General features: G+C 35.2%; 1 protein-coding gene and 1 long non-coding RNA gene across 9 annotated transcripts in view; one reads left to right on the forward strand and one right to left on the reverse strand.

The window, feature by feature from the left end:
• Positions 1–24,029, forward strand: part of rin2a (Ras and Rab interactor 2a) — a 67,045-nt gene extending 43,016 nt beyond the window's left edge. For 2 of the 6 annotated variants that reach the window (XM_087279469.1, XM_087279470.1), the window contains 5 exons: positions 4,891–6,162; positions 16,036–16,344; positions 17,626–17,757; positions 17,847–18,010; positions 20,494–24,029. In XM_087279469.1, the coding sequence (XP_087135595.1) occupies positions 4,891–6,162; positions 16,036–16,344; positions 17,626–17,757; positions 17,847–18,010; positions 20,494–20,811 (2,195 nt within the window). In that variant the 3' untranslated portion in view covers positions 20,812–24,029. Of the gene's footprint in view, positions 1–4,469; positions 4,563–4,890; positions 6,163–16,035; positions 16,345–17,625; positions 17,758–17,846; positions 18,011–20,493 lie in introns of those variants that run through there. The other 4 variants (XR_015506006.1, XM_087279472.1, XM_087279473.1 and 1 more) reach the window with 4 other exon arrangements.
• On the reverse strand, positions 3–5,833 carry LOC137487403 (uncharacterized). 3 transcript variants are annotated; one of them, XR_015506037.1, is made up of 4 exons: positions 3,067–4,416; positions 2,848–2,941; positions 2,604–2,775; positions 3–1,278 (listed from the first exon to the last, which is right to left on the reverse strand). It is a non-coding gene; the product is annotated as an uncharacterized LOC137487403 (long non-coding RNA). The 3 variants fall into 3 exon arrangements; XR_015506038.1 differs by lacking the exon at positions 2,604–2,775 and having other exon boundaries at positions 2,776–2,941; positions 3,077–5,833; XR_015506036.1 differs by lacking the exon at positions 2,604–2,775 and having other exon boundaries at positions 2,776–2,941; positions 3,067–5,678.
• Positions 24,030–25,388: the final 1,359 nt, after the last annotated feature.

Raw genomic sequence — 25,388 nt, forward strand, 5'->3', positions numbered from 1 at the left:
TGTGAGGAACCAAATTTGATTTATTTAAAAATAAGAACGGTCAAACAGGTTGAAATCTCAATAAAATCTGGTTGATAATCCACAATGAGTAATCTGAAAAAAAAAATTGAGAGGGCAGGCAAGCAATCACAAAACACAATACAGTCCAGAATACACACACCAGGCTAGGCAAACAGCAAGATAAAAAAGAAACCAGAACATGCTCAGAAATGTCTACAACATGGAAACATGACTTCACTCTGTGTGAATTTTTAGGTATCCTAAAGTCAATCTAATGTGGAACAGGTGAACGGTGATGTGCAACAGCTGTAATGAAGTGATTGGTGCAAAAGATTATGCCGCAGTCCCACTAGACTTTGAGCTTGCTAAATTCTGTTGTCCGGCACTGGGAAAAGGGGCGGGATTAAACAAGATGATTAGACATTTAAAAAAGCAAGCGATTGGTCCATATTTAAAATTTCTGTGCAGAGAGGTCATGTTTTGATCTTGTTTGGTCTCAAGCAGTCAAGTGATGCGATTGATTGAACTGTGAAACTTGTCGCATGAGCTTGTGTTCCCGGTCTGACGCATTCACGTTCCTATGAATGGAGGTCTATGGGGAGAAAAGTCCTGTGTGACCGCAGCTTCATACGCAGTGTAGTGATGAGGTCCCCTCAAGTGTAGCTCTTGGGGACTCCAGCTGGTGACCATGACAGATTCACTCTTATTTTATTCATATTTAAACTTCTGGAAGTCCTAAAAACAGTGTGTTCTAAGTCTTTGAAATGTGAAAACAAAACACTCTGCATATGCCTTCAGAAGTAGTGCCCACAATAAAATTCTAAAATCCATAAACAACATCCTGATGTAAATTATTTTAATAATATGGACAATAAGCAATATTAAAAATAACAAATTATTTAACAATAAACTGTAATAAGTCTTTCTAAATTTTATAATAATGTTTTTAAATGCAATTCATGCAGGCTATACAGTATGAAAACAGCATATACAACATATACACTAGTAATTACTATATTATTAGCATAATAATACTAATAAGTTAGGTACATGCCTTCATATGAAATCTAAATGTAACAATTTTGTACTGAAGTGACCAACTGTGAAAACATTTTAAACAGCCCATTAAAATCAACATAAATGTGCACGTTTTTATGTTTAAACCCAGATACCCACAGGCTGTAAGTATACGTGCTGATTGTGAAATGTGTCAACATCCAGCATATCATAAAGAACATCAGTCTTTTATATCCTGGAACATTGACTATACAGATGTTACTGTGCCAGCAAACACACAACAACATCCGACACGTGGCATTTGAGAAACAACTCATGTGGCCAACATATGTATATGATGAGTCGTTCGCTAGGTGAAATCGACCGCAGATGTGTTTGACGTTAGTAAATGTCTCTCTCTAATAGAGATCTGTCTGTGTTCTTTGTGTCTGATTCAGGTCACATGCTGTAACTTTGCACTTTACTTGACGTATGTATATGACATACGACATTCGTCACATCTTAAAAACAAAGATTGCGGTTTAGGTCTGTGAGCAAACATTATGAGGTTCTTTACAAAAGAAGATCATCTATGTGCGTTTATTGTATTTATATGGTTTATTACATGGTATATCGTCACCTTGGAATTATAAGATTCTATCTGTGTTCTGAATGATTTCGAGATATTGAGCTTATTGCATTCCATATTGCAAATAATATGTGTGTAACAGTTCTTTTCCATACATTCACATGACAGAGACCCTAAATGTAAACTGTCAAAGTTTTCTTACATTTGCAAATTGGAGTAAAAAAAAACAACGGTAAATGCAGATAGAACCTTCTAATTCTGAAAAGTCTTTTTCCGCTTGGAGTTATAAGGTTTTTTCTGGCAGACCATTAATTGAAGGATTACTTTTCAAGGAATACAATCAAAAAATATATAATTTGGTGCTGTAACAATATGTTGAAGTAAAATTTTTGCTTTCTATAACATTTTTTTATGATGAATATTTTTTGTTCAAATTAAGCATATAAGGCTGTGCTAAATATTTTGTCCAGTGCAGATGATAATTTTATCTAATTAATATGATATTATTTATTTACTGAATTTTATGCTTTATATAAATTATTATTGAATTATATTTAATGAATTATATGCCCCATGAATTAAATTAAGTATTTGCCCTTCAAGGCTTAATATTAGATTTAAAAACTTTAAAAGAAAACAGACAATAAACAGATGAGTTTATTAAACACTGAAAAATGTTTTCCTGACTATATACACACACAAATAAAAATATTTCACATTTAATCTAGAAATTTTATAAACAATGTAGAATTTAACATTTCTTCTCAATGTCAAAAAATGCTTCTAAATCTTCACATTTACACACATCTCAATTTTGTGTGGTGATTTTTGTCTTTCACAATCACAAAGAAAGCTGATCCTGATTGGTCCTTGACAAAAATTACAGATAGAACCTTATAATTCTAAGGTGACGATATGGTAATTATATGGTTGAATGATTTGATTTAGGGTCAACAGCTAATATTGTAACAATGTAGATTTTTTTTAAATCAATCCAAATCTTAAACCAGTATGTTACTTATTTAGAGTTACATGAGTGAAATAATATAAGCCTGAAACAGGTTGAAATCACACACCTGAAATCTTATAGGGGATCAGATTTCTTTGACAAATCAAGCATTTTGAACAGATAGGCGAGTCAGTTTGTGAGTCCTTCCAGGTAAGGTATTATTTCTTCTAGAGAATGCCACCTGTAATAATGCGGTTTGGCAGTAATGAATGCTGAAACAGAGTAAAGCTGAGAGCAGTTAAGGGTGTGGTACCTTCATACTAGGATCCTTTCCAAAAGGAACTCCACCAAGTCCAAATTCCAGCTGCTCATTGACTGTCTATAATGACTGGGATAGTGGGGGTGAACTGAGGACAAGAGAAGAGCTGAGAATGAGAGCAAAACAAAGACGACACAACATAATGGTAGCATTTTAAGAATGTTTACATAGAGTGTGAGAAAAGAAGAGACAGAGAAGATGAAAGAAAAGTACAGTTGTTTACACAGCTGCAGATTTCCATTTATTCCACTCCTGCACAGATATCACTTTAGCAGACCTGAGCCGAGTGACGTTAAGGCTTCCCGCTCTTGTCTCAGATGTCATCGTTGAGATGACTGAGAATGATAAAGAGAAAGAAAAAGACGGATCAGATTTCATGTGACACCTATATTTTTGTTGAAGGTTTTCAGGCTCTTTAAGTTTGCCATTGCAACACTTTCTATGTTAATGTCACCTCAGGATAAATCACTTGAACAGACTTGAGTTTTCTAAACAAGTAAATTTTTTGTGGGGAGGAAATGCAAGCAAATTTTTTTCAGCTCATTTATTAAATTTTTCTTTTAATATGTTTTTCCAATTTTTCTTTAATCAGATACGTTCTCTGTATCGTTACACTTAAGATACTCATCCAACCATTCTGTTACACGATGAGAACAATGAGGATCAAAGAGTAATGATTGAAACACCAGCTATAGATGGGCTTAATTTCAAAAAGTGCAGGGCCATTTCTCTTGACCTTTTTGAAATTAAGCCCATCTTAATTCTGAGATTATTCTGTTGTGGTGCTTAATTGTAGTTACAAATGAAGCAACCTTGTAGTCGACCAGGAAGAAATCTATTCTGGAATATGAGCCATAAACGTTAGCATAAAATGTATATTATTATATGTATATCAGTTGGTTGATTCTCAAATTAAAAAAAAAAAAACTAAATTGTCAAATGTTTAACATTTTAAACTTAAAAATATGTAAAGTGTTGCATCATCTCTTCATCCATGTTTTTATTCAGAAAATATTTCATGGAAAATGCTTTTAAAAAGTGTCTCCTGGAAGAGGTTTTAAATATTTATCTCTAATTAAATTCAACAATCTTATATGACTTTTTATCATCTTTGTTTTTGTATGATGCTATAATACATAAATATGTATTAAATGTTTATTACCAATGCTGCCATGCATGTAGTTAATGCTGCTGATATGGCATTTAAACATAAATAAAGTTAATAAACTTATTACCTTTAAATATGTTACAATTCATGAGTAAATTAATTAGCTCATTATTCTAATGTTGTACATCATCCCATGATTTTCCTTTGTTTAAAAAAATATATATTTTAAATCTGCAATTCTAACATTGATTCCTAAATACTGAAACTAGATTAAAACACAAGTGTCAATTTCCTGAAAATGCAAGATTGTGCAAGCGAAACAAAGAGGAATCGTTCTCTTGAATCGCATCAAAAGAAAACATTTGAAGTGGGCAGCCTTTAACATGAGCGAGTGCGTAATAAGAGAGGAGGAACAGAGAGCTGCAGTGCCTGAGCTCCTCCCACCTTTTCATCAGCATGCTTGACTGTGTGTGTGTGTGTGTCAGCACTACTCTACCACTCACAACTCAGACAGCGGAGATACGGCATAAAGTGTAGACGTGTACACTTATGCTCAAACTATTTACATACATTCAGAAGAGAAAGCTTTATGATAAGCAGCGTAAGTTTAATTCTTTTTTCTTGTCTAACTCTTTTTGTCGATTCTGCACTGTAAACCTTAGTTTCTGTCATGGAATTTTGTGGCTTTGTGTTTGCGCCCACTCGATTGTGTCATTCCATTCTATTTGCCAGAGCTTGGATTTGTAGGATAAGCCTTTCAGAAATATTTTCTGAAGTCAAACACTTAATATTGTGGCTTAAAATCCTCCGTAATGACTTCCTCTTTTATTTTTTTGTTCTATAATACTTTTCTGCTGCTGTTGAATGTGTTTTTTGTTCCTCAAATTCATAAAAGTCTTCATGTCTTAACTTGTGTTTATCTTGTGTAGGTTTTTGGGACTCGGAACTGTGCAATAAGAACAAGTCTTCTGTGTCTGGGGAAACTGCTTGTGATAGTTCAAAACAGAGGCTAAAAAGAAGTCCAGCCGTCCCGTTTACCCGGACCCCTTCTGAACTTGAATGCAGCCAATCCAACGGTGCACTTTGCTTCATCAATCCCCTCTTCCTGCAGACACACCAATCTAACCCTTCACCCAAAAAGCAAGAACCATCCCCAGGTGACGAAGGTGGTGGCTCTCAGCACCACCACAGAGCTCTGCACAGAACAGGTCAGCAGCAAGGGGACAGCAGCGTATTCTGCCGTAAAACACCAAGCAAACCCCACATAAGTGTGAGCAGATCTGAGAGCGAGAGATCACCGCCGCCTAGGCCTCCACCTCCACGTTTTGGTTCCAGCAGATCAGCAGTTCTTCGCAAACAGAAGACCATGCCTGAAACAGTCTGTTGGATCAAAACACCTCAGGAAAAGACCAGCCTGCTGGGGAGATTGGGATCGTCCTTCATTTCCTTATCTCCCTCCTCCTCCCCACCGAAAAAGTTCAGCAAACCCATCCTGGTGCCCTCGGCCCGCAATAAGAACTCCTCCGGTCTGCTTGATGCGGACGGTATCCGATGCCACATGGCTTTGGATGATCAAACCATTGAGGATGCAGTGTCTTGGAGTCTGGCCAAGCTATCCTCTCGTAACCCCACTGCCATGGAGAATGGCAGCCCCGCGCATGAGCACTGCTCCACCGGGCGAGAGCGTCTGAGCGACATCAGCATCTCCACCTCGTCTTCAGACTCTCTTGACTTCTCCCACAGCTTTCCACTCCCCATGGAGGCCAGTCCCTCCAAAACGGACCGTCCCACTGGCGACAGCAGCCAAGAAGAGGAAGAAGATGATGGTATCAATTTGGAGAGTGATCAAGAGGTGCCTTCACCTTTTAAATCAAAGAAGCAGAACAGCGCAGGGACATTTGTGTTGCCGCGAGCACTGAGAGGACAGTTGCGCAAGATGAGCGACGTTCTCAATTCTCTGATGACGCCCGAGAGGAGAGCCATTCGGAAGATCGTCGAGCAGTCTAGGGATAAAGGCACTTACTTTGGCTGCCTCGTGCAGGACTATGTGAGTTTCCTGCAGGAGAACCGGGGATGCCACACATCAGGCTTGGAACTGCTTCAGACACTCAGACAGTTCATGACCCAGATGAAGTCCTACTTGTTGCAGAGCTCAGAGCTTGACCCACCCATTGAGTCGCTTATCCCAGAGGATCAAATCGGTAAGGCTTCCTTCCTTCAATACAAAACGTTTCATGCAAGGAGTAATTGAACTGATTGCTCTGGTGCAAATAAATATACAAAGGAAATAGGGTTGTTATGCAGTATAGATCGCCTTTATGATAAATCTTGATTATTGTTTTGGTGATGTACAACCAGACATTTTCAGTCTAAAGTTGTTTTGCGGAAAGGCAAATAGTGACTAAATGAATAAAGTTCCAGCGAACAGTGGTGTGATTTCTGAATGCTGGCATTACGTCATTATTGCAGTGATACCTTTGGCCTGGTTCCAAAGTAATACATTAAGACCTTGCAAATACATTTCCTCTTCCAAATCCACAAGGTGTATTAGGTTAGTGCCTGTACTGTTGGTGCTTATAACAGCGCATGTTCTGTATGTTTATGCTCTGTGGTCTTAAAAGACAAATAGGATGCCCTGCAATCTCATTAACTTCACAATCATGCAGCTGCATGCCATGACCAGGCTAAACGTATTTATCACTTAATTGACATTGACTAAATGACCATTTCAGTGTTAATTAACTTAGTCTAAAGAATGAGGGTGAGAGCAAATATTTTTTCCTCTGATGACTGGCACTTTTTGACATTTTTAGTGCAGTGGTGGGTAATGTGCAGTAATAATAACTAATAATATAGGGTTGTCAAATGAATCGTTTCTTTGGTGCACCACGATGCGAACGCAGACAATTCAGTATCTTTTTAGTAATAGATGCTAACCGGTTATTACATACTAATGTCATTTATCTCAAAAGTGCTATATTATGGTAGCTTACAATGGCAAGAGAGGTAAGGAGAGCGCTCCTTAGCTATTTGCTGTAAATACTCATGCTGTTCTGTGCATGTACTTGAGTTTTTAAAGGTACAGTTAAAATATCTGACTGCTTGTATTAGAGGACAAAATTGTATTACAAATAATATAGAAATCTAAATATATTTATACATTTTTAGACAAGAATTGTTGTGCTGTGAAGTAAAATATAAATTTGTCTATGGAAAGCATCATCATTGTACAGAAATATCGAATTGAACCAAAACGATGACATGATGATTGTAACCATGCCGAACTATGAGACCAGTGTAGGTTCACACCTCTATAATGATAGATCTCATGTTGCACCTTAGGATTGTCAGTGTGTTCATACATTGATATGCATGAAGTTCCTTCGTGCAGGGGTTTTCAATCTTAGATGCCATGGATGTTAATATATGGTTATCCTTGCGGGAGGAATCCTTATCTCATAGTGTAAAAGTTATCTTTATAGTTTTTTTGCATAATGACAAAATGTATAGTCTGCAAAATAATATTATAAAAGCATAATTTGAAATATAATTATTTTGTTACATTTTTCCTAATTTTTATCACTTTATTTTAATCAAATTATTATTAACTATTTTGATCGAATCCATTTTGTTTTTTTGCAGATACGTTTATTTTTTACATTTGTATATTTTATAAAATGTGAGTTGTTTATTTGATATTTATAATTGTAAATTTGTGTTTTGTTTTGTTTTTTATGTTATGCTTTATCTCCAAGCACTTCCATGGACACCCCTGGTTTAAGTGAACCCTTAGGAATTGGTAGTTGTGCATCAGAATGTAGCTGTACTGTAGGTTGGAAATGTGACTTGAAGAGTGGTTCAAGGCTGTTTTGTTGTTATCAGACTATGGAAGAGAGTGACTGAAATTTGCTTAACAGACTGTTTACATTCTGAAACCTTCCAGTAAAATGAGGCACCACTCTGTCTCCATTGCCACAGATTTACAAGGACCCTGCAGTCCACTGTGCATGACACAAACAAAATGATCTAGCTTAGGGCTGTGCGATATAGGCACAAGAAACCATCACGATTTTCTTGAACAATATTGTGAATTTGATTCTAATCACGTTTTTGACAGACAATTTACAGTGTGAATCTGAAACATATTTCCAAAGAAAAATAATTAGATCTTTATTAAAGACTGTAACATGTCTCTAAAACAGACACGGGGCAAAAAAAATCTAGAAAAGGTGCATCAAATTTTCTCTAGAACAGACCTATGGCAAAACAATTAAATAAGCTAGTGTGTGTGTGCCGTCAACCTTAAGTAAGGCTCCGTTGTTCTGCTTGACCACATATCAGAAGTCGCTGCATGTACTTTTCTACGTGTCCACAGATTTTTTTGCCAGCCATTGTGACATAAAAATTGTGCCGTAAGGCGATTTGGAAATCACACGTTCAATTAATCGCACAGCCCTAATCTAGCTTTAGAATGGGACAATTTAAATACTATATTTTTCAATCACAGGAGATTTCAATGATATGATACAGTGGGTTATGCTGTTAAGGCTATAATCTTTTCATTTTGCTGTGTGATGGTGGAAAATACTGAAGGCACAACTTTGGTCTGTTTTTCATTATGTGCAGTGGTTATAGCCCTTTAACCCTCAAAGACCCATAGCAGCAAATTACAACCAAATGTTTCACAGAAAACATGGCATGGCAAATTCATACACATACAGTGAAAACAACATGATTGCTTGGGTGTCTGAGGGTTAAACCTGTGAGCGTGTGTGCATGAGGCAAAAGCTCATGTTTGTTCATCTCAGCCTGAAGGCATTTTACTCAGCGTGAGCGGCACACACTAGGCACATTGAGCTGAGATATACACTGGCATATTCATATGTGGGCAGAGAATTATTAGTATGGTTTTTGTATAACTGGCCGCACGCCTTTCACTGTCAGCAACGAGCAGTTATAGACTTAATACAATGACACGCTAGTGGCTAGTTCATCCAGAAAAGACAACTCTGTAATCATTTGCTCACCCTCTACCTTTTTCCAAACCTGAGTTTCTTTCATCTGTTGAACACAAAAGAAGACATTTTGAAGAATATTAAAAATGGTAGCTTTTTTATTAGTAGTAATATAAGTAACAGGGAATACATACAACATTAATTTGTGCTAATATTGTGTGACCTGAATGCAAATGATACTTATTTATTGTACATCGAGTAACACAAATAATACAAGGGATAAGGAAAAAAACAATACATGAGAGAAAAACAAATATTTAAAGAAAACATATATATAAACATATATAAAAAATATATATCAAAAGAAATATAAGATAAATATCTCAAACAATACTTAATTATTAAGAATGTTACATAGGTGTGTACCAAAAGATCTAATAATTTATAGGTGCTGATAATGATAATGTTGTTTTTTTTCAGCAGTTCAGTTGTTTTAGCAGCTTTCTTATTTTGTGATAGGCAGACAGATTCATAATAAAGTCAATACAAAATGTTTTAAAATTAGGCAAACACTGACTAACTCTACATTTGTGAAGATGGAAAAGGCCACAGAGAGTTAAAAATTTTTAACACATTGTATATTTCCCTACAATCTGACTCCCTGATCAAAAACAATACATGAATTGTAAAATCAAAAAGTTGTTTTTGTTTCGTAAGCTGAGAAGACAAGTCAAGATATTTTTGTCCAACATTTTAATACAAAATTGCATTGTAAAAATGAATGCGCTATTGTTCCCAGATTAGAATTACAGAATGTGCAATGCTTTTTACTACATAATGTTTTACTACATAATGTAATTACTGAGTAATTAAAAGTCAAGCTTTAAATAGGAAAATAGAAGAAAATCACTTTGCTAATGGTCTAATTAGATGTATGCTAAGCTAAGCTAAAAGGTTTCCCGCAAGACTTGAATATTGAACCACATTAAGAAAGACCATATTTTTTAAATATATTTGTACATTTCTTACTGTAAATATATACCTAATTTTAAATTAGCATAATTATCTAAATAAGCACTTCATTTGTACAAATTTAAGGAGGGTTTTTTTCAATATTTTATTTTATCTCCTTCATTTGAAGAGCTTTCCACAGGAGCTCCGCCTGTTTACCGACCTGTCCAGTATCCTCTCTCTTCCAGCAAAGATGACCTTATAAACACATTTACAAATCTGCTCAGCCTGTTTGTGACAGTTATGTTTGGCCAAAGTCAGACCAATACAACAACGTGGTGCAATGCACGATGATCGGCCGTGTTTTAGATGTGTATCTGATGAGTCATTTCTTGTGAATAGAGTAGGCGTATTTATAACTTTTTAAAAGGAAGCTGATATTTCCTTTGTGATTGTCATTGAATGTTGACACTTTAAATGTAAAATTTGGGGTCAGCTATCCCTTTAACTGTAAAAGCCTAAAAGATCAACATTCTGAAGCACTTTAGTTGGTTCAGGTAAATGTGGATCAGTTGTAACGTATGTAGAGTAAATTTCAGCTCAGCCGGATTTTGTTTTGGTTCTTCAGGAAATTTGCATCATCCATCGCCCTGAGCGTCTCCCTCCTTCTCCCTATCCTCCCTCTCTCTCTCACTCTCTCCCTTGCACTCTCATGAGTTGTAAACAAAGTCCCGCTCTGCTATGTGTTTTGAGGAGTAGATCACTTTCCAGATGTTCCCAGAATGGACCTCAGCCAAATAGACCAGTTCAGTTCTTTTACTATCCATCTTGTTGATTCAGACATTGAGTATGTGGGTGTCGGGCATGAATGCAGAGAAAGGGCCTGTTGTTCTGATCTTCTAACCTGAGGCAGCTGCCTATGGGGACTGACAGGTTTTGTTGTGCTTAAACAAGCCCAGCACAATGCAGACCAAAGCTATGAGATTATGCTATCTACCTTTCTGTGTGTTAAGAAAGCAAGAAGAGCATGCTTGAAGGAACAATTAATGACTTCTGACAATTTATGTCAAACGTTTTTTGTAGTTTTTTTTGCTGACATCTATTTTTAAATCAGTGTTCCGGCACTCTTAACTCAGTTTTGAGTCATAACAGGATTAAGACACTCTGCTTTATCGAGATGTGTCTGGAAAGACTCATTGTTGCTACTTCAGGCTCAAGGATTTTTCTGTTGTTGTTGTACATCTATTCTCAGTACTTCCTTAAAAAACACGTCTGAGGCTACAGATTCAGTTTGAAGATCTCATTCATTTTCCTGAAAGGCTTCATTTATTTGGAGGGGTCAATAGTCTGTGAGGGGGAGTTTTAGTTTGCTGTGTTTGTCTGGTTTGTCGTTTGTGTGTGGCTTTTGTTCTGTTCTCTGACGTGATTTGTGGTCTTTTCTTTCAGCGTATTTGCGTGTAGTTGTTGTGTGGGATGCACCAGTGGATTCACTTCTCCTGTCACTGTGGTATCTTTTTTCAGTAAGCAATGCGGACAAAGAGAGAGAAAGAGAGAGAGAGAGAGAGAGAGAGAGAGAGATGTAGGAGAGACAGGAGATTTTTTTTAGGCAAAATGAACAAGCTCTTGAAGATGGGCTTTAAATAAAGGTGGCCTTGATGGATGAGTGTTTCTAATCTAAACCACATTCCTGTAAGCATTCCTGTCACCATCTTCATCTGTGGTTTCCTGTTGTCCTGATGTCCAGTGACATGCTTGTCAAAGATTTAGTAGAGACATTTAGTTGATACATTAATACAAAATGAGAAAGTGTGCATTACAAAAAAATAAATAAATGAAAAAAAACTCTTTTTTCGTCTACCAACTATATATTTTTTGTTTAATTATAGATTTATTCAATTTGTATATGTATATTTGTACATATATTTTTTCGGATAACCAAAAATAGATTGTATAATCAAAATGATAGATTTTTTATGTCAATAAGGATTATATTAGGGCTGGGCAATTAATCGAAAAGTAATCGAGATTGACATTCAAAATTTTCCAATTTAAGTTTTTCAATTACTTTCCCTAACGTGTGGAGTGACGTGACCATACTCTATTAAGGCTACTTCATACTTCTGCGTTGAACACACAGGTATGGTCTGGTGCAGCCTTTATGCGGTCGTATACACATGCATCTACCTTAAAATGTATCTACACGTCGATGATTGGAAGCTGCGTCAGAGACAGCATATTTTTCATGGCAATAAATTGTTATTTACATTTAAAATATTTGTTTACAGCAGATTCAAGACCATTTAAAATATTATTTTCAAGATATACGAGTTATTTTATTTAGAAGATATACTGCTTATTTTCTACTTTTAATATTAACATTTTAACATTGAAAATGTTTCATTTTGTTTCCAAAAGTGCAAGTAATTTATAAGAAATGTTTGTGTTGTAATTTCAGTTGTTTAACGTTGATGTTGATTATTAATCATAGAAATGCGCTGTGTTTCCTTCAATTATTTAAAATTCAAGTAATGCACTCTTCATTCAAAAATCATATTTACTGAACAAAACTTGATAAATAAATAAACAAAATAATAATTCATTAATCGTAATCGAGTTAAAATGTTAAATTAATTGAGATTTTGATTTTAGGCCAAATTGCCCAGCCCTACATTATTGTATTAAGAAAAATATTTCATGAATATATTTGTACATTTATTACTGTAAATATATCACAATTTAATTTCTAGTAACATACATTGCTACCCACTTAATTTGAACAATTTAAAGGTGGGTTTCTCAATATTTTAATATTCATCTTTATTTTTCAGATGTTCATATGATTGTATAATGGCAAATGATTGAAATACAAACCATACATCAATGAAAAACTGATCTATAATTTATATGCGCTTTCAGAAAATGTACAGTATAAATGGCAAATTCCAAAAATCTAACCCATTATGACTGGTTTTGTGGTCCATAGTTACATATTGACATTCAATAAAGAAAACAATAGGAAACTGAAAGTAGATCAGTTTGATTGAAGTCTGTCACCTGCCTACTTAATTTGCTTCCACTGAGTCTGTGGTTATTCCACAGACCTCTTGGGTTAAACTGCAAACTAGTTCCTCAAATAGTTTATCTTCTTCATTTGAAGAGCTTTCCACAATACTAACAGGAGCTCCCTGTTTACTGACCTGTCGAGTGTCCTCTCTCTTCCAGCATAGATGACCGTATAAACACATTTATAAATCTGCTCAGCCTGTTTGTGACAATTGTATTGGGCAAAAGTCAGACCCATACAACAATGTGATAAAATGCACGATGATCAGCCGTGTTTTAGGTGTGTATCTGATGAATAATTTCTTGTGAATAGAGTAGGCGTATTTATAACTTTAACCGGGTTTAAAAGGAAGCTGATATTTCCTTCGTGATTACCATTGAATGTTGACACTTGTAGATAGCAGTTGACCGCACTGTGACCGCTGTTATATTCTCAAGAAGAAAAAAAAACACACAAATGCTGTCACTGGGGTGGTACCTTTTCAAATGGCACACACTTATACCACAAGGCTCAATATTAGTGCCTTGAAGGTCTATATTAGCACCTGAAATGTCCTAAATTGTACCTTTTAAAAAGGTACCACCCCAGTGACGGCTTTTGTACCTTTATTTCTGGGAATGTGTTTGCTTTTTTAACTTTACTTTGAGAACTCTTGAAATGAACCTTAAAAGCAGGTTTAGTTAATTGCATTATTGTCATGGTCATGAATTATACACAGATATTAGCTTTTCTAAAAGTACACTATATTGTATAACTGCGGGACAGGTTTATTATTCATTCTTGACTTCTGTACTGTCCAACTTATACACAACACCTTAGTTCTATAATTTTGTATATAATATTGTTTATACCTTTTATAAAGCTGCTTTGGAAGGATACTTATTGTGAAAAGATACAAACATAAAAATAAACTCCAAACTGAACTGAATTTTATTTAATTAATTACATTTTCCAGAACAGGTTTGGCAAGTTTTTCTGATCATAAGCCAATGAGTCACTCAAATTATTTCAAAGCTTACAGTCAAATGAAGCATAAACCTGCATGTTGTGATCATCCAAATTTATACTGATATGTATTTGTAAAAGACTCTAAAAATGAAAATGAAGCACACAGGTTGTATTAGTTTGCATTCACTTTAATATATTTAGATATGCCTGTTAAAAGCATTTCCAAAGCGTTTATGATGACGGTGTTGCTTCCCTCAGTGGTTCAGTTTGCTGACAGAAGCAACACTGTCAGCATTTTCCAAAACCAGATTAAACATTACATTCTGCTCTTTAGATCAGATGATTTAGTTACACATATACTCTATCTAGTTCATAAATGATTGTACAATTTGGGTATGATCTTCAAGCCCTGCTTGCACAATCAAAGTTACATGACAAAACTTGTTGTATTGAGTCATGTGTGAACATACAAGACACGGCTGTGTTTTCGGGAGACATTTTGTGCTCGCTAAACAGTTTTGGAAAAGCAGGTGTAAATATAAACTGAGCAGGTATTTCCCTTTAGAGGGGGAAAGAAAACGATGATCCACATCGGAGATCCCAGTCCATACACTCATGGTCACAGTCATCTCAGACATAAATAGACTTCTCCATGGACATTTTGATCATTTTTTATTCGTGTTCTGAGTGTTTATAGGTTTTATAGTTTATAGTGTTTTTAAGTGCACCAAAACAAATTTCAAAATACATAATGTGGCTATATTTAAGTTATTATATATTATTATATTATTATATATTAAGTTATTTTTATTATTGACTGTTTAAGAAGTCTCATCTGCTTACAAATTTTGCATGTATTTAAATAAAAAATCAAGTAGAAAAGGTAACAATTTATTTCAGTGATATAAAGCTGATTTTGCAGCATTATTACTTCAGTCTCCACATTCTTCACAAGATCCCCTTCAGAAATTCTGCCGTTAAACTATTTGTTTTTGTTATTCTACATTTTTAACAGTTGTTTATTCTAATTTTTGCTTTATTTTTCATAACTCATGATGCATGAACAGAAAAAAGAATGCCATTTATCTAAAATGTAAAGCTTTTGTATTATTATGTAATATCATTTAAAAGTAACAGCAATTCCATGCAAATGTCAACATTGTCATGAAAGTTTCCACCAGAATAGAGTAACTCTTTCTGAAAAAGTTTTTTCATTCATGTTCTTTTCGGTTTAGTCCCTTTATTAATCAGGGGTCACCACAACGGAATGAACCGCCAACTTATCTTCCAGCTGCAACCCATCACTGGGAAACACCCATACACTCTCATTCACACACACTACGGCCAATTTTAGCTTACCCGATTCACCTAAAGTGCATTTCTTTGGACTTGTGGGGGAAACCGGAGCACCCGCAAACACATGCAAACTCCACACAGAAATGAGGCTTGAACCAGCAACCTTCTTGCTGTGAGGTGACAGCGCTACCCACTGCGAAATAATTTTCAACACATTTCTAATCATAATTGTTTTAATTACTCATTTCTAATAACTAATTTATTTTATCTTTGCCATGATGACAGTAAATGATAATTGACTATATATTCAAGACACTTCTATCCAGCCTATAGTGACATTTAAAGGCTTAACTGGGTTAATAAGTTTAACTAGGCAGGATAGAGTAATGAGGCAAGTTATTGTATAACGATGGTTTGTTATGTAAACTATCGAAAAAATATAAAGCTTAAAGGGGCTAATAATTTTGACCTTAAAATGGTTTAAAAAATAAAAACTGCTTTTATTTCAGCCGAAATAAAACAAATAAGACTTTCTCCAGAAGAAAAAATATTAGCAGACATACTGTGAAAATCTCCTTTGCACTGTTAAATTCATTTTGAAAATATTTTAAAACGAAAAAAAAAAATCAAAGGGGGGCTTATAATTCTGACTTTAGCTGTATGTCTCTTAACATGAAAGACAAAAGCGAACAGATATTTGTGTTCCTGAAGCTTAACGTGATTACAGTTTAAGCACTGAATTCACATGAAATGTTTAGACCTTGTTTCTGGTTCTGGACTTTAAACATCTATATACTGCACTCTGTACTCTGTACAGTTGTTTCATTGTAATTACTATATCACGTTTTCGTCCTCCACAGATCAGGTAATGGAGAAAGCCATGCACAAGTGTGTGCTGAAGCCGCTGAAGCCTGTGATCGAGGCAGCTCTGCGAGACTTCCAGTTGAGCAGCGGCACCATGCAGCAGCTGAAGGAGAATCTGCTTCTGGCCAAAGCCAAGCAGCCGCAGGAAATGGGTGTAGATGGAGCTCGGCCCCCCGACCCGGTGGCCATAGAGAAGATCCGACACAAATTCAACAACATGTGCAAGATGTACTCACCAGAGAAGAAAGTGTCTCTGCTGCTCAGTGTGTGCAAACTTATCTACACCATCATGGAGAACAACTCAGGTACTGAGTACTGAGATGCTCTTGTGTGAACTACATTAGGGACAGTCGATAATGGCTATATTCAGTATATCACAATCTTTTCTGGGATTTATTGCAATAACTATATCAGCGTTGATATTTTAAGTGTATTCGTTGAGAGACAAAAAAAGTTATGTATCTCATACAGAGAAGTATTATCTTTTCTAGTTTTTAAACCACAAATAGCGTCATGTGCGCACATAATAGGTTTCATTTACTGAAATAAAGACTATAGCTGAAATTGATCAAACATGAACACAGTAAACACACAATTTTCCCAATGTATAGTTTATCTGTGTTATTCAAGCTGGGTGCGAATTACAGAGGGTTTGGGAGGGGGATTGACATCTTGATCAACACTTGATCCCCCCCTGAAGGACATCAAAGCAAGATGTGTGGGGGGTCAGCCTCTTTAATAGTAAGAAATAGCTTTCTCTGATCTCTGATATATATCTTAAATATTAATAATTAAAAATGTATAATATAAATATACATTTGATCACCCCTATAACGGTTTATACCATTGTGAATGCATAATGCGGCAATCAATGCTAGGAAAAATATCAGCAAGTCTGAAACTGGCAGTTATAGAGCAGCGATAGACTGTAAAATAGGTGTTTATATCTGCATGTAGCCTTAAAAAAAAAGAAAAAATTAGACACATTTGTATAGTTTGACCTAAAGTAACCTCTAAAATAGTCAGTAAATATCCCTTGAAACACTGCAAATGTATACATTTTTATTATTTATTACGTTTTCATTTTATTATTAAGCCATCCTGCTAATCAACATGCTGCTAATCAACATAGCTTTTATCACTGTATACAATATTACAAGTTAGGATGATTTTTTTTTTCAATCTATGGCATGAAAACACGTCTGGTCTCAAAAAGAAGTTAATTTAACCCCTCAATTTATTTCTTGAAGGGAATTTGGAGTTAACGTTTTAGTAAATGTCTTTTGATTTTGTAAACAGGCTAATGCAAATGCTAAGGCTAATACAAACTGTATTGCACACATACTAATAGTACATTTATTTAGAATTTAGAGGCTAAATTAAATTTTGGAATTAAGAGATTGTAGATTTATTATCATTATTGTGTGGGGAAAGGTTCAAATCAGATGGTTTTATGGGTGTATTACTAATAATAATAATAATAAAATTGCACCTCTCTAAACTACATGATTGATGTGGATTGTACATGATGATTGCAGAATTTGTGCACAGACTCATGGATTGTTTCTGTGTTGTTTTAATGGCAGGGAGGATGTATGGGGCGGATGATTTCTTGCCCATGCTGACATATGTGATGGCCCAGTGCGACATGCCAGAGCTGGATACTGAAATACAGTACATGATGGAGCTACTGGACCCGTCGCTGCTGCATGGAGAAGGTACAGTAGACAAATTCTGGACTCATGCTGAAGTTATTGGTTTGCAAATGTTTGACTATTATATTTGACTATTTCCCATCGGACTATAGGAGGTTATTACCTGACCAGTGCATATGGCGCAATGTCTCTGATCAAGAACTTCCAGGAGGATCAGGCTGCTCGTGAGCTGAGCTCCGAGACCAGAAACACACTGCACCAGTGGCACCGCAGACGCACAACTCAGAGAACCACACCATCTGTGGATGATTTCCAGGTTAATCTCTCATTTATACATACACATTTATGTTCTAAAATAATATGGGTATACATTTAGGCAAATTTGATCATAAATCTAAGAATAAATCTAGCAAAAATATATGATGTAAAAATCCTGTTTGACATAATTACTACTACTATTACTACTACTACTACTAATAATAATAAAAAATATGAACAGTAAAAAGTAATAAAATAATGACATGTATATAGCTGTAAGCAATAATATTTAAAACAGTATTATTACTATTAATAGTAATATTGATAATATGTAATGCTCTTACTGCAAATAAATGTATTTAGCTAATCATAGACTTACTATATATATATATATATATATATATATATATATATATATATATATATATATATATATATATATATATATAAATATATATATAGATTAAATCAAATAATATTATACAATAATAGGTAAAAATAATAATGTGTTTGCATTATTTTATATTTTTAAGAAATGATAATGTTAATAGCTAAAATAGTTTATATTTTATATAAAGTGTATTTATATAATTGTATATATTTAACTAAATTTAGTTAGCATTAATGAAGATTGGATGCTTCGATCAGGATTTTTGTAATACCGGTTCCTTGTCATGGTGATTGGGTTGCTATATTTTTCCAACTGACCTGACTTATGGTTTTCCAATAATTGACCGGAACATTCGGAAAAGTCCCATTGACTCAATATTGGACCAAACTTTGTGTCATACAGACTTAAGTTTGAGTTCATTTAACTAAGACGACCAATCTGCCAATCCCTGATCACCTTTCAACTTTCTAGCCACACCCTAGCAACAAATTACAGCACCCTAGCAACTGTCTTATAGACTCCATTGTAAAAAACTGCCATTGCCTTTACAATGGACATACTAACAACATACTAATCCATATTAAAAACATACTAACAAACATACTGATCATACTAGCAACATGCTAATTCATATCAGCCAACATGCTAATTCAAACTTTAAACATACTAGCAACATGCTAATTCAAACTAGAACCATACTAATTTATGTTAGCAACTGCCTAGCAACCACTCAGAACACCTTAACAACCTTAGCAACCTGCCTAGAACCAACTTAGCAACTGCCTAGCAACCACCTAGCAATGCCTTAGCAGTCACCTAGCAACATCTAGCTAGGTGCCTAGCAACCAATCAAAACACCTTAGCAATGACCTAGAACACTTTAGCAACCACCTAAGAACAGCTTAGCAACCGCCTAACAACACCTTAACAACCACCTAGCAACATCTTATCAATCACCTAGCAACACCTTAGCAACAATGAGACCATAACTCGCATAAGTTGCTCCAATAAACTGTATAATCAGAGGTCGCACCACATCTGTGTAAATTTTAGCTGCTATGACGCGTGTGCAGTGATCTCTCAAACCACAACTTAGGGCTTTGAGATTAATCAAAATCGAATCACAATTGCAATTTGAAATGGCTGCAATATAAAATGTATATGTATATATGTAAACAAAAATAACGAATAACATCTTCAAGCTTTGTTTCAGAAAATTAAACATGCTAGACTGTCTGCGATGGTTTTTGTGAGGCATCGCAGACATGGTATCGGTTGTCATGAACTATGCCACATTACATTAGGAGATACGATGGAATCTTGTGTCACAATGTCCATTTGTCGTTTACGGCTCCACACGAACTCTACGTCAAGGAAATTGTGCCGAATCATGTGAATCATGTGAGCCAATTGAGTGAGCACACTTTCGCTCTGCCTATCAGAATTGCGCAACTGAACTCCGCCCACAATAAAAGAGCTGACAAGTGGAATGATGGCGTCTGCTGCTTCAGAAGCATTAATAGACAAGTTAATATAACAGAAAAAACTATTGTTATATGGGAATAGTTTGCTTTTAAACTCACAGACACCGAGCAAAAACAGGTCATTTTTAAGAGCTGTGACAGCATTGTTGCCACGGCTTACAGATTATTAAGCTGAAGCTTTAATCAAATTAAAATCAGCTTGAATTAAACCGTAAATCAAATCACAATCGCAATATCTGTCAAAAAACGCAATTAGATATTTTTCCCAAATCGCACAGCCCTACCCCCAAGCATCATTAACCTCCTCACATGTTAGATTGCTGCTATCTGTGTAACCCAGATGTGCACGTGCATCCTCCTCTCCTTGTAAACACTATTGCTTCATAAGATCTGCTAGATTGGCGAGCACCGATCGAGTCATGTAATGTGATTATTGACCAATACCGATTTCCAGGCGATCGATCGGAGCATCCCTGATGGAAATTGTTATTTTATTATTATTATATAGTTTCATTATTATTACTGCTATATTTATATATTGGGTTGAAAAGTAGCTATTTACAATAATAATGTTCATGAAAATTAAGAGTCATTATTTTATTATGATAGTTAATATCTTGCTAAATTGTGATGTTTACATCTGAATTTCTCCTCATGGATATTCAGAACTATTTGCGGGTGGCACTGCAAGATGCAAGCAGCGGCTGCACAGCCAAAACCCTTCAGGTTCAGCCTTATGCCACAACAGAGGACGTGTGTCAGATCTGCGCAGACAAGTTTAAAATCTCAGACCCGGAAAACTACGCTCTTTTCCTCCTGACAGAAGAAACCACGCAGCAGCTGACGCTCGACACGCACCCGCAGAAGATCAAGGCTGAACTGCACAGCCGGCCGCAGCCACAGATCTTCTACTTCGTTTACCGGCAGATCCAAAACTTCCCCGTCCTGTCAGAACAGCTCGACGACAACACTTCAGCAAACTGAAGAAGAGCAAATCCTCTCAAAACTGAGTCCTCTGCTTCCCCAGGAACACTGCTGACGTCTGCAATGTTTTGAGTGAAAAAGCCGAAGGGAAGCGGAAAATGTGCTGGAGGGAAATAGGGAAGGAAGGATGCGTCTGACAGATGCAGCGGATTTTATGCTCTGTCTTCACTATTTTCATAAGGTTTTGGGAAGTGGCACACGAGTGTCACGAGAGAGAAGCTGCACCTAACCTGCACGTTTTATCTGCTTCATTAGAAATGTTCAAACACATTCAGGTTAGCAGAGAAAGAGCAGCGTTTGTATTGTGTTTGAGTTAGCTTTGCACATTACTCATACAATGTACAGTGCTCTCCCTTAATATTTCCACCCTTGGTAAATATGAGCAAAGAAGGCTGTGGAAAATGTCTCTGTTTAACTTTGTGATCCTTTGCTTAAAATATTAGCAGAAAAACTCAACAAACAATTGCAAACAACATATAATTTTATATAAAAAAAATATATATATTGTTGATGAATATGTGTGCTCTAATTATTAGGACCTACATGATCAACCCAGGCTCATTCTGATTACGTACCCCTATATACATTTCTGGAGAGAGCAAAATACATCCCAGGAGCTACGTTTTTTTGTTGTTTTTGTTTTCACGAATCCACTAGTGGCCGCTGTGTATGCCTTTTCAGTTTTCAGATTTCTTTTGCGAGTGCCATTCACGCCTGCTGTTCTCATGTACATCCACCAGAGGCCGCTGTCAACTCGAACCCCATTGTTGTTTTCAACTCCGCTCCGCTGCGCTTCAAGTCCGCAGATGTAAATGTCAAGCTACCAGACAAACTGGAAACAGCAGAAAAGCCATACAGAGGCAAGCAGTCAGCTGGTAAGCGATAAATGGAACAGCGTCATACCGCTCCGTAGTATTCATTTTAAAGATAAAAATTCAGCCATACGTAGTTCAGGCTACAAAACTCGTGATGTCCAGAAATGTGTATAGGGCTACATTTTCAGAATGAGTCTATGTTGTATATGATGAAATTTACAGCAAAAGTTCTTTAGTTTCAAACTATGGGCTGTGGCTTAAAAAAAGCAAATTTTCACCATCAGGCCAATAATTAAGAAATTCCAGTGAACATTGTGTCTCTCTGTCAGGAGGAGAGTTCAGATTGCCAAGACATCTTAACATTCACAGCTGGAGAAACGCAGAAGTTAGTTGCATTAATATTAGTGCGTTTTTGTTTTTAAAAATATAGGTTTAATTACGTTTACACCTGGCATCTGCACTACTCCGGCATCTTCGACCCATGAAAATGATTTAGCTCTTAAATGCTAGGGGTTCTGTTTTAATATAGACAGACTGAAACACGGGGTGTGACTATCCACAATCACTCCCTGATTGGTCTTCTGGACTAATGCTGATCGTTCCCTGATTCGCCAAGCCCCTCTAATATGACATCAGACAACCAGTAGACTGCAATTCTGACCAAATATGCACATGCCCAGTGAGATGGTCACATTTTAGGCGATAGAGTGTAGACAGAGACTGTTTTTCTGAAATATAGTACAAACACCAGTCTACATTTATAAATGAAATACACTCATGTAAATGCAGCCTTAGTTGGGGCTTGGGCCGAGAAAGTCTTGAAAACTACAATCTTTACCAAACTTTTCAACCCACGACCCCCAAAATAACAATGCCAGTGACTCATGGCCCCCAATATCCTCTTATGTGGTTATAAATATATAAACAGCACACACAAGTCTATTCCTCATTTAAACATGAATGACGTAAAGGTGTGAAAGTTTTCCATAAAATCAATGTGCTGCATCTGACGCATTTGCTGTGTTTTTATTCTAGCATAATCACCCTAGGAGTCGAAAAAAAAAAAAAAAAGAAACGTTAGGCTGATGGCTTTTTATTTGCATGTTGTTTTTTATGTAACTATTGCCTTCAAAATTTTTCTTCTGTAGGTTTTTGATAAAATATGGTAATTCTAATAGTTTAATAAAATGAATTAGATTTTGGAAATCCCCCCAGGGATCCCGACCCCCACTTTTGGACCCACTGATCTACACTACGTTTTTTTTTTTTTTTTTTGGAAAAAGATCAAAAATGTCAAACGATGTTGCCTTCTTTGTTCGTATTTACCAGTGGTGCCAGTAGTAGTGAGTGTACTACAGGACTGTACATCTCCTCTTTTAGGTTGTGCATTCTTAATTGACTGCTCTTTTCTGCAGGATGTGAGCGTTGCATTGAGGCGAAGACTTTTGTCATTTGTTCAGTAAAATGAACATCTCAGTCCTTAAGGATGTTGTGGACCATTGTTTTTTATGATACTTAATATTTTTTTGCAGTTGCTGGTAAACTGCATTCCTTTTTATATATATATGATGTATTGTTATTATAGTAGTGCATGTATCCTTGTGATCAAAAGACCAATTTAAAAAACCAGGCATTGTTGCCAGTGATGTTTTTATCATATTGCTTTCGTATGGATTCTGACCGTTATGTTTGTTGAAGTCAGTTGGGATGGAGATAGTAGAAAGTTAAAGGTTTAGTTCTTAAATACTGTACTACTACTGACAAGCTACACATTTAAGGCTTGTGGTAAACTGGGTCTCTGATGTACTGATTTTGGTTTTGATGGGTTTTCCGCAAGTTGAACAACTGGAAAGTTCTGTGTAAAGTAAGAGGAATTAAAAAAAAAAACTTTTAAAGCAGGTTAAGAGTCATTGGTAGGACCTATCAATGAACAGAAATGATTTTTGTTACTGTAAATGCTATCAGGGAAGGTCGAGTCATATCCAGGAGAATAGCTCTTTGACATTCATAACTATACTCATAACCTCAATAACTTACCAAGTATTTCATGCTCTACTAATGTACTTTACATTTGCATGTTGTATTGTAAACTCGGGGCATTGTGTGTGTTTTTTAATAAGAGACGGGGTGCTGGAATGCTCTAATCCTATGTAATGATGATATTGAAACACTAGTCACAACTGAAACACAAACTACATGTTTTAAAACGTTATTTTAAGTCCGATAAGTGTATACATATTTATATACAATCTGTGCAGGAATTTCACAGATTTGAGAAGTCTTTATTAAAAAACTGTTGTGTATTCATTTGGAGAAAAGCTCATACTCATTCTTTAGTCAGTTCTTCATATTTGCCTTTTTGTCAGTGTACTCTTTTGCACAATAAACTGATGTTGAACATTTGCCATATCTGTCATCTTTTACTACTCTACAATGTATTGGTAACTTGGCATATTGAATGTGTTGTATGCACGGCAATTTTTTTTCAGTTTCCAATAAACCTCCAGTGAATTTGAATGTTTTCATAAGGTTCCTTTTACAGCATCAATTTTGTGGTTCTTTATGAAAACCTAATGTGTGTGTGTGTAAGAGAGAGAGATAGGGAAAGAGAGAGATGATTGTCATTTATAAAGCACTTTCCATGATGGATTTTATTTCAAAGCAACTATACAGAAAAGTAAATTAATAAATAGAGTATAAATTGTAAATTTCATCTAAATTGATATCAATAACTCCCTAAAAAATATTTCCCATACAGTATTTTTTATTTTTATATGTGTGTTTGTTTGTTTGTTTAAATATATTTACACTGCTCAGCATAATTAAGTAAACCCCATATTGACAATGGAATGTATTTTGGTGCATTTAAACACAACAGATTTTTTAAACCAATATATTTATTAAATTAATATTTTAGTCACCAAACATATTTAGAAATTGAAAGATAATACAATTAAATTCAAGCAAAATTTTAATTATATTTTTCATTTTTTTTTTGCTTTTCTTGATTTTCTTTACTTCTTTTTATATATTTATATGGACAAGTGTTACTTATTTTTGGAACTAAGGTGTGCAGTATGAATGTAATATTATTGTGTGTGTGTGTGTGTGTGTGTGTGTATGTATATATATATATATATATATATATATATATATATATATATATATATATATATATATATATATATATATATATATATACTTATTTGATATATTATTAGTAAGGAAAGCTCTGCTGTGAATTTCCTTTTGCGCATTAATAGTCAAACAAATTAAATTCAAGCAAAATTTTAACAAAAAAATGTTTAAAAAAATTTACTTCCCTTCATTTTTTTTTTTTTTTTGCTTCTGTTTAAACTTGTATTCAATATTTTTTCTATAGCATATAAAATTGGGTGTACTAGTTTTTGAACCGTTATTGTAAGTTATTTTTTTAGATAAACTCCAGATTTGGCTGACTAATCTAATGTATATGCACAAATATAATATTGTATAGCTTCCTATTAAAAATATGAATTTAAAACATAGATTTGCGATGGGTGTACGCATATATGTTTGATTTATTTGTTTTCCAAAGCACATTTGCACATACTTGTAAGAATATAGGTAACCACAGGTCCCCATTAACTTCCTTAGCGTGGCTAAAGAAGTCAATGAGTTCGAAGCACTTCATGCATTATTTTCTGAATCACCTGGCAAAAAATGTCAATTGCCAGCCTGAAAAAAACTGATTTAAAACACCAGCAATTTCCATTTTCCATT

The sequence above is a fragment of the Danio rerio genome, chromosome 13, assembly GCF_052040795.2.
Source record: "Danio rerio strain M-AB ecotype USA chromosome 13, GRCz13ab, whole genome shotgun sequence".
NCBI lineage: Eukaryota > Metazoa > Chordata > Actinopteri > Cypriniformes > Danionidae > Danio > Danio rerio.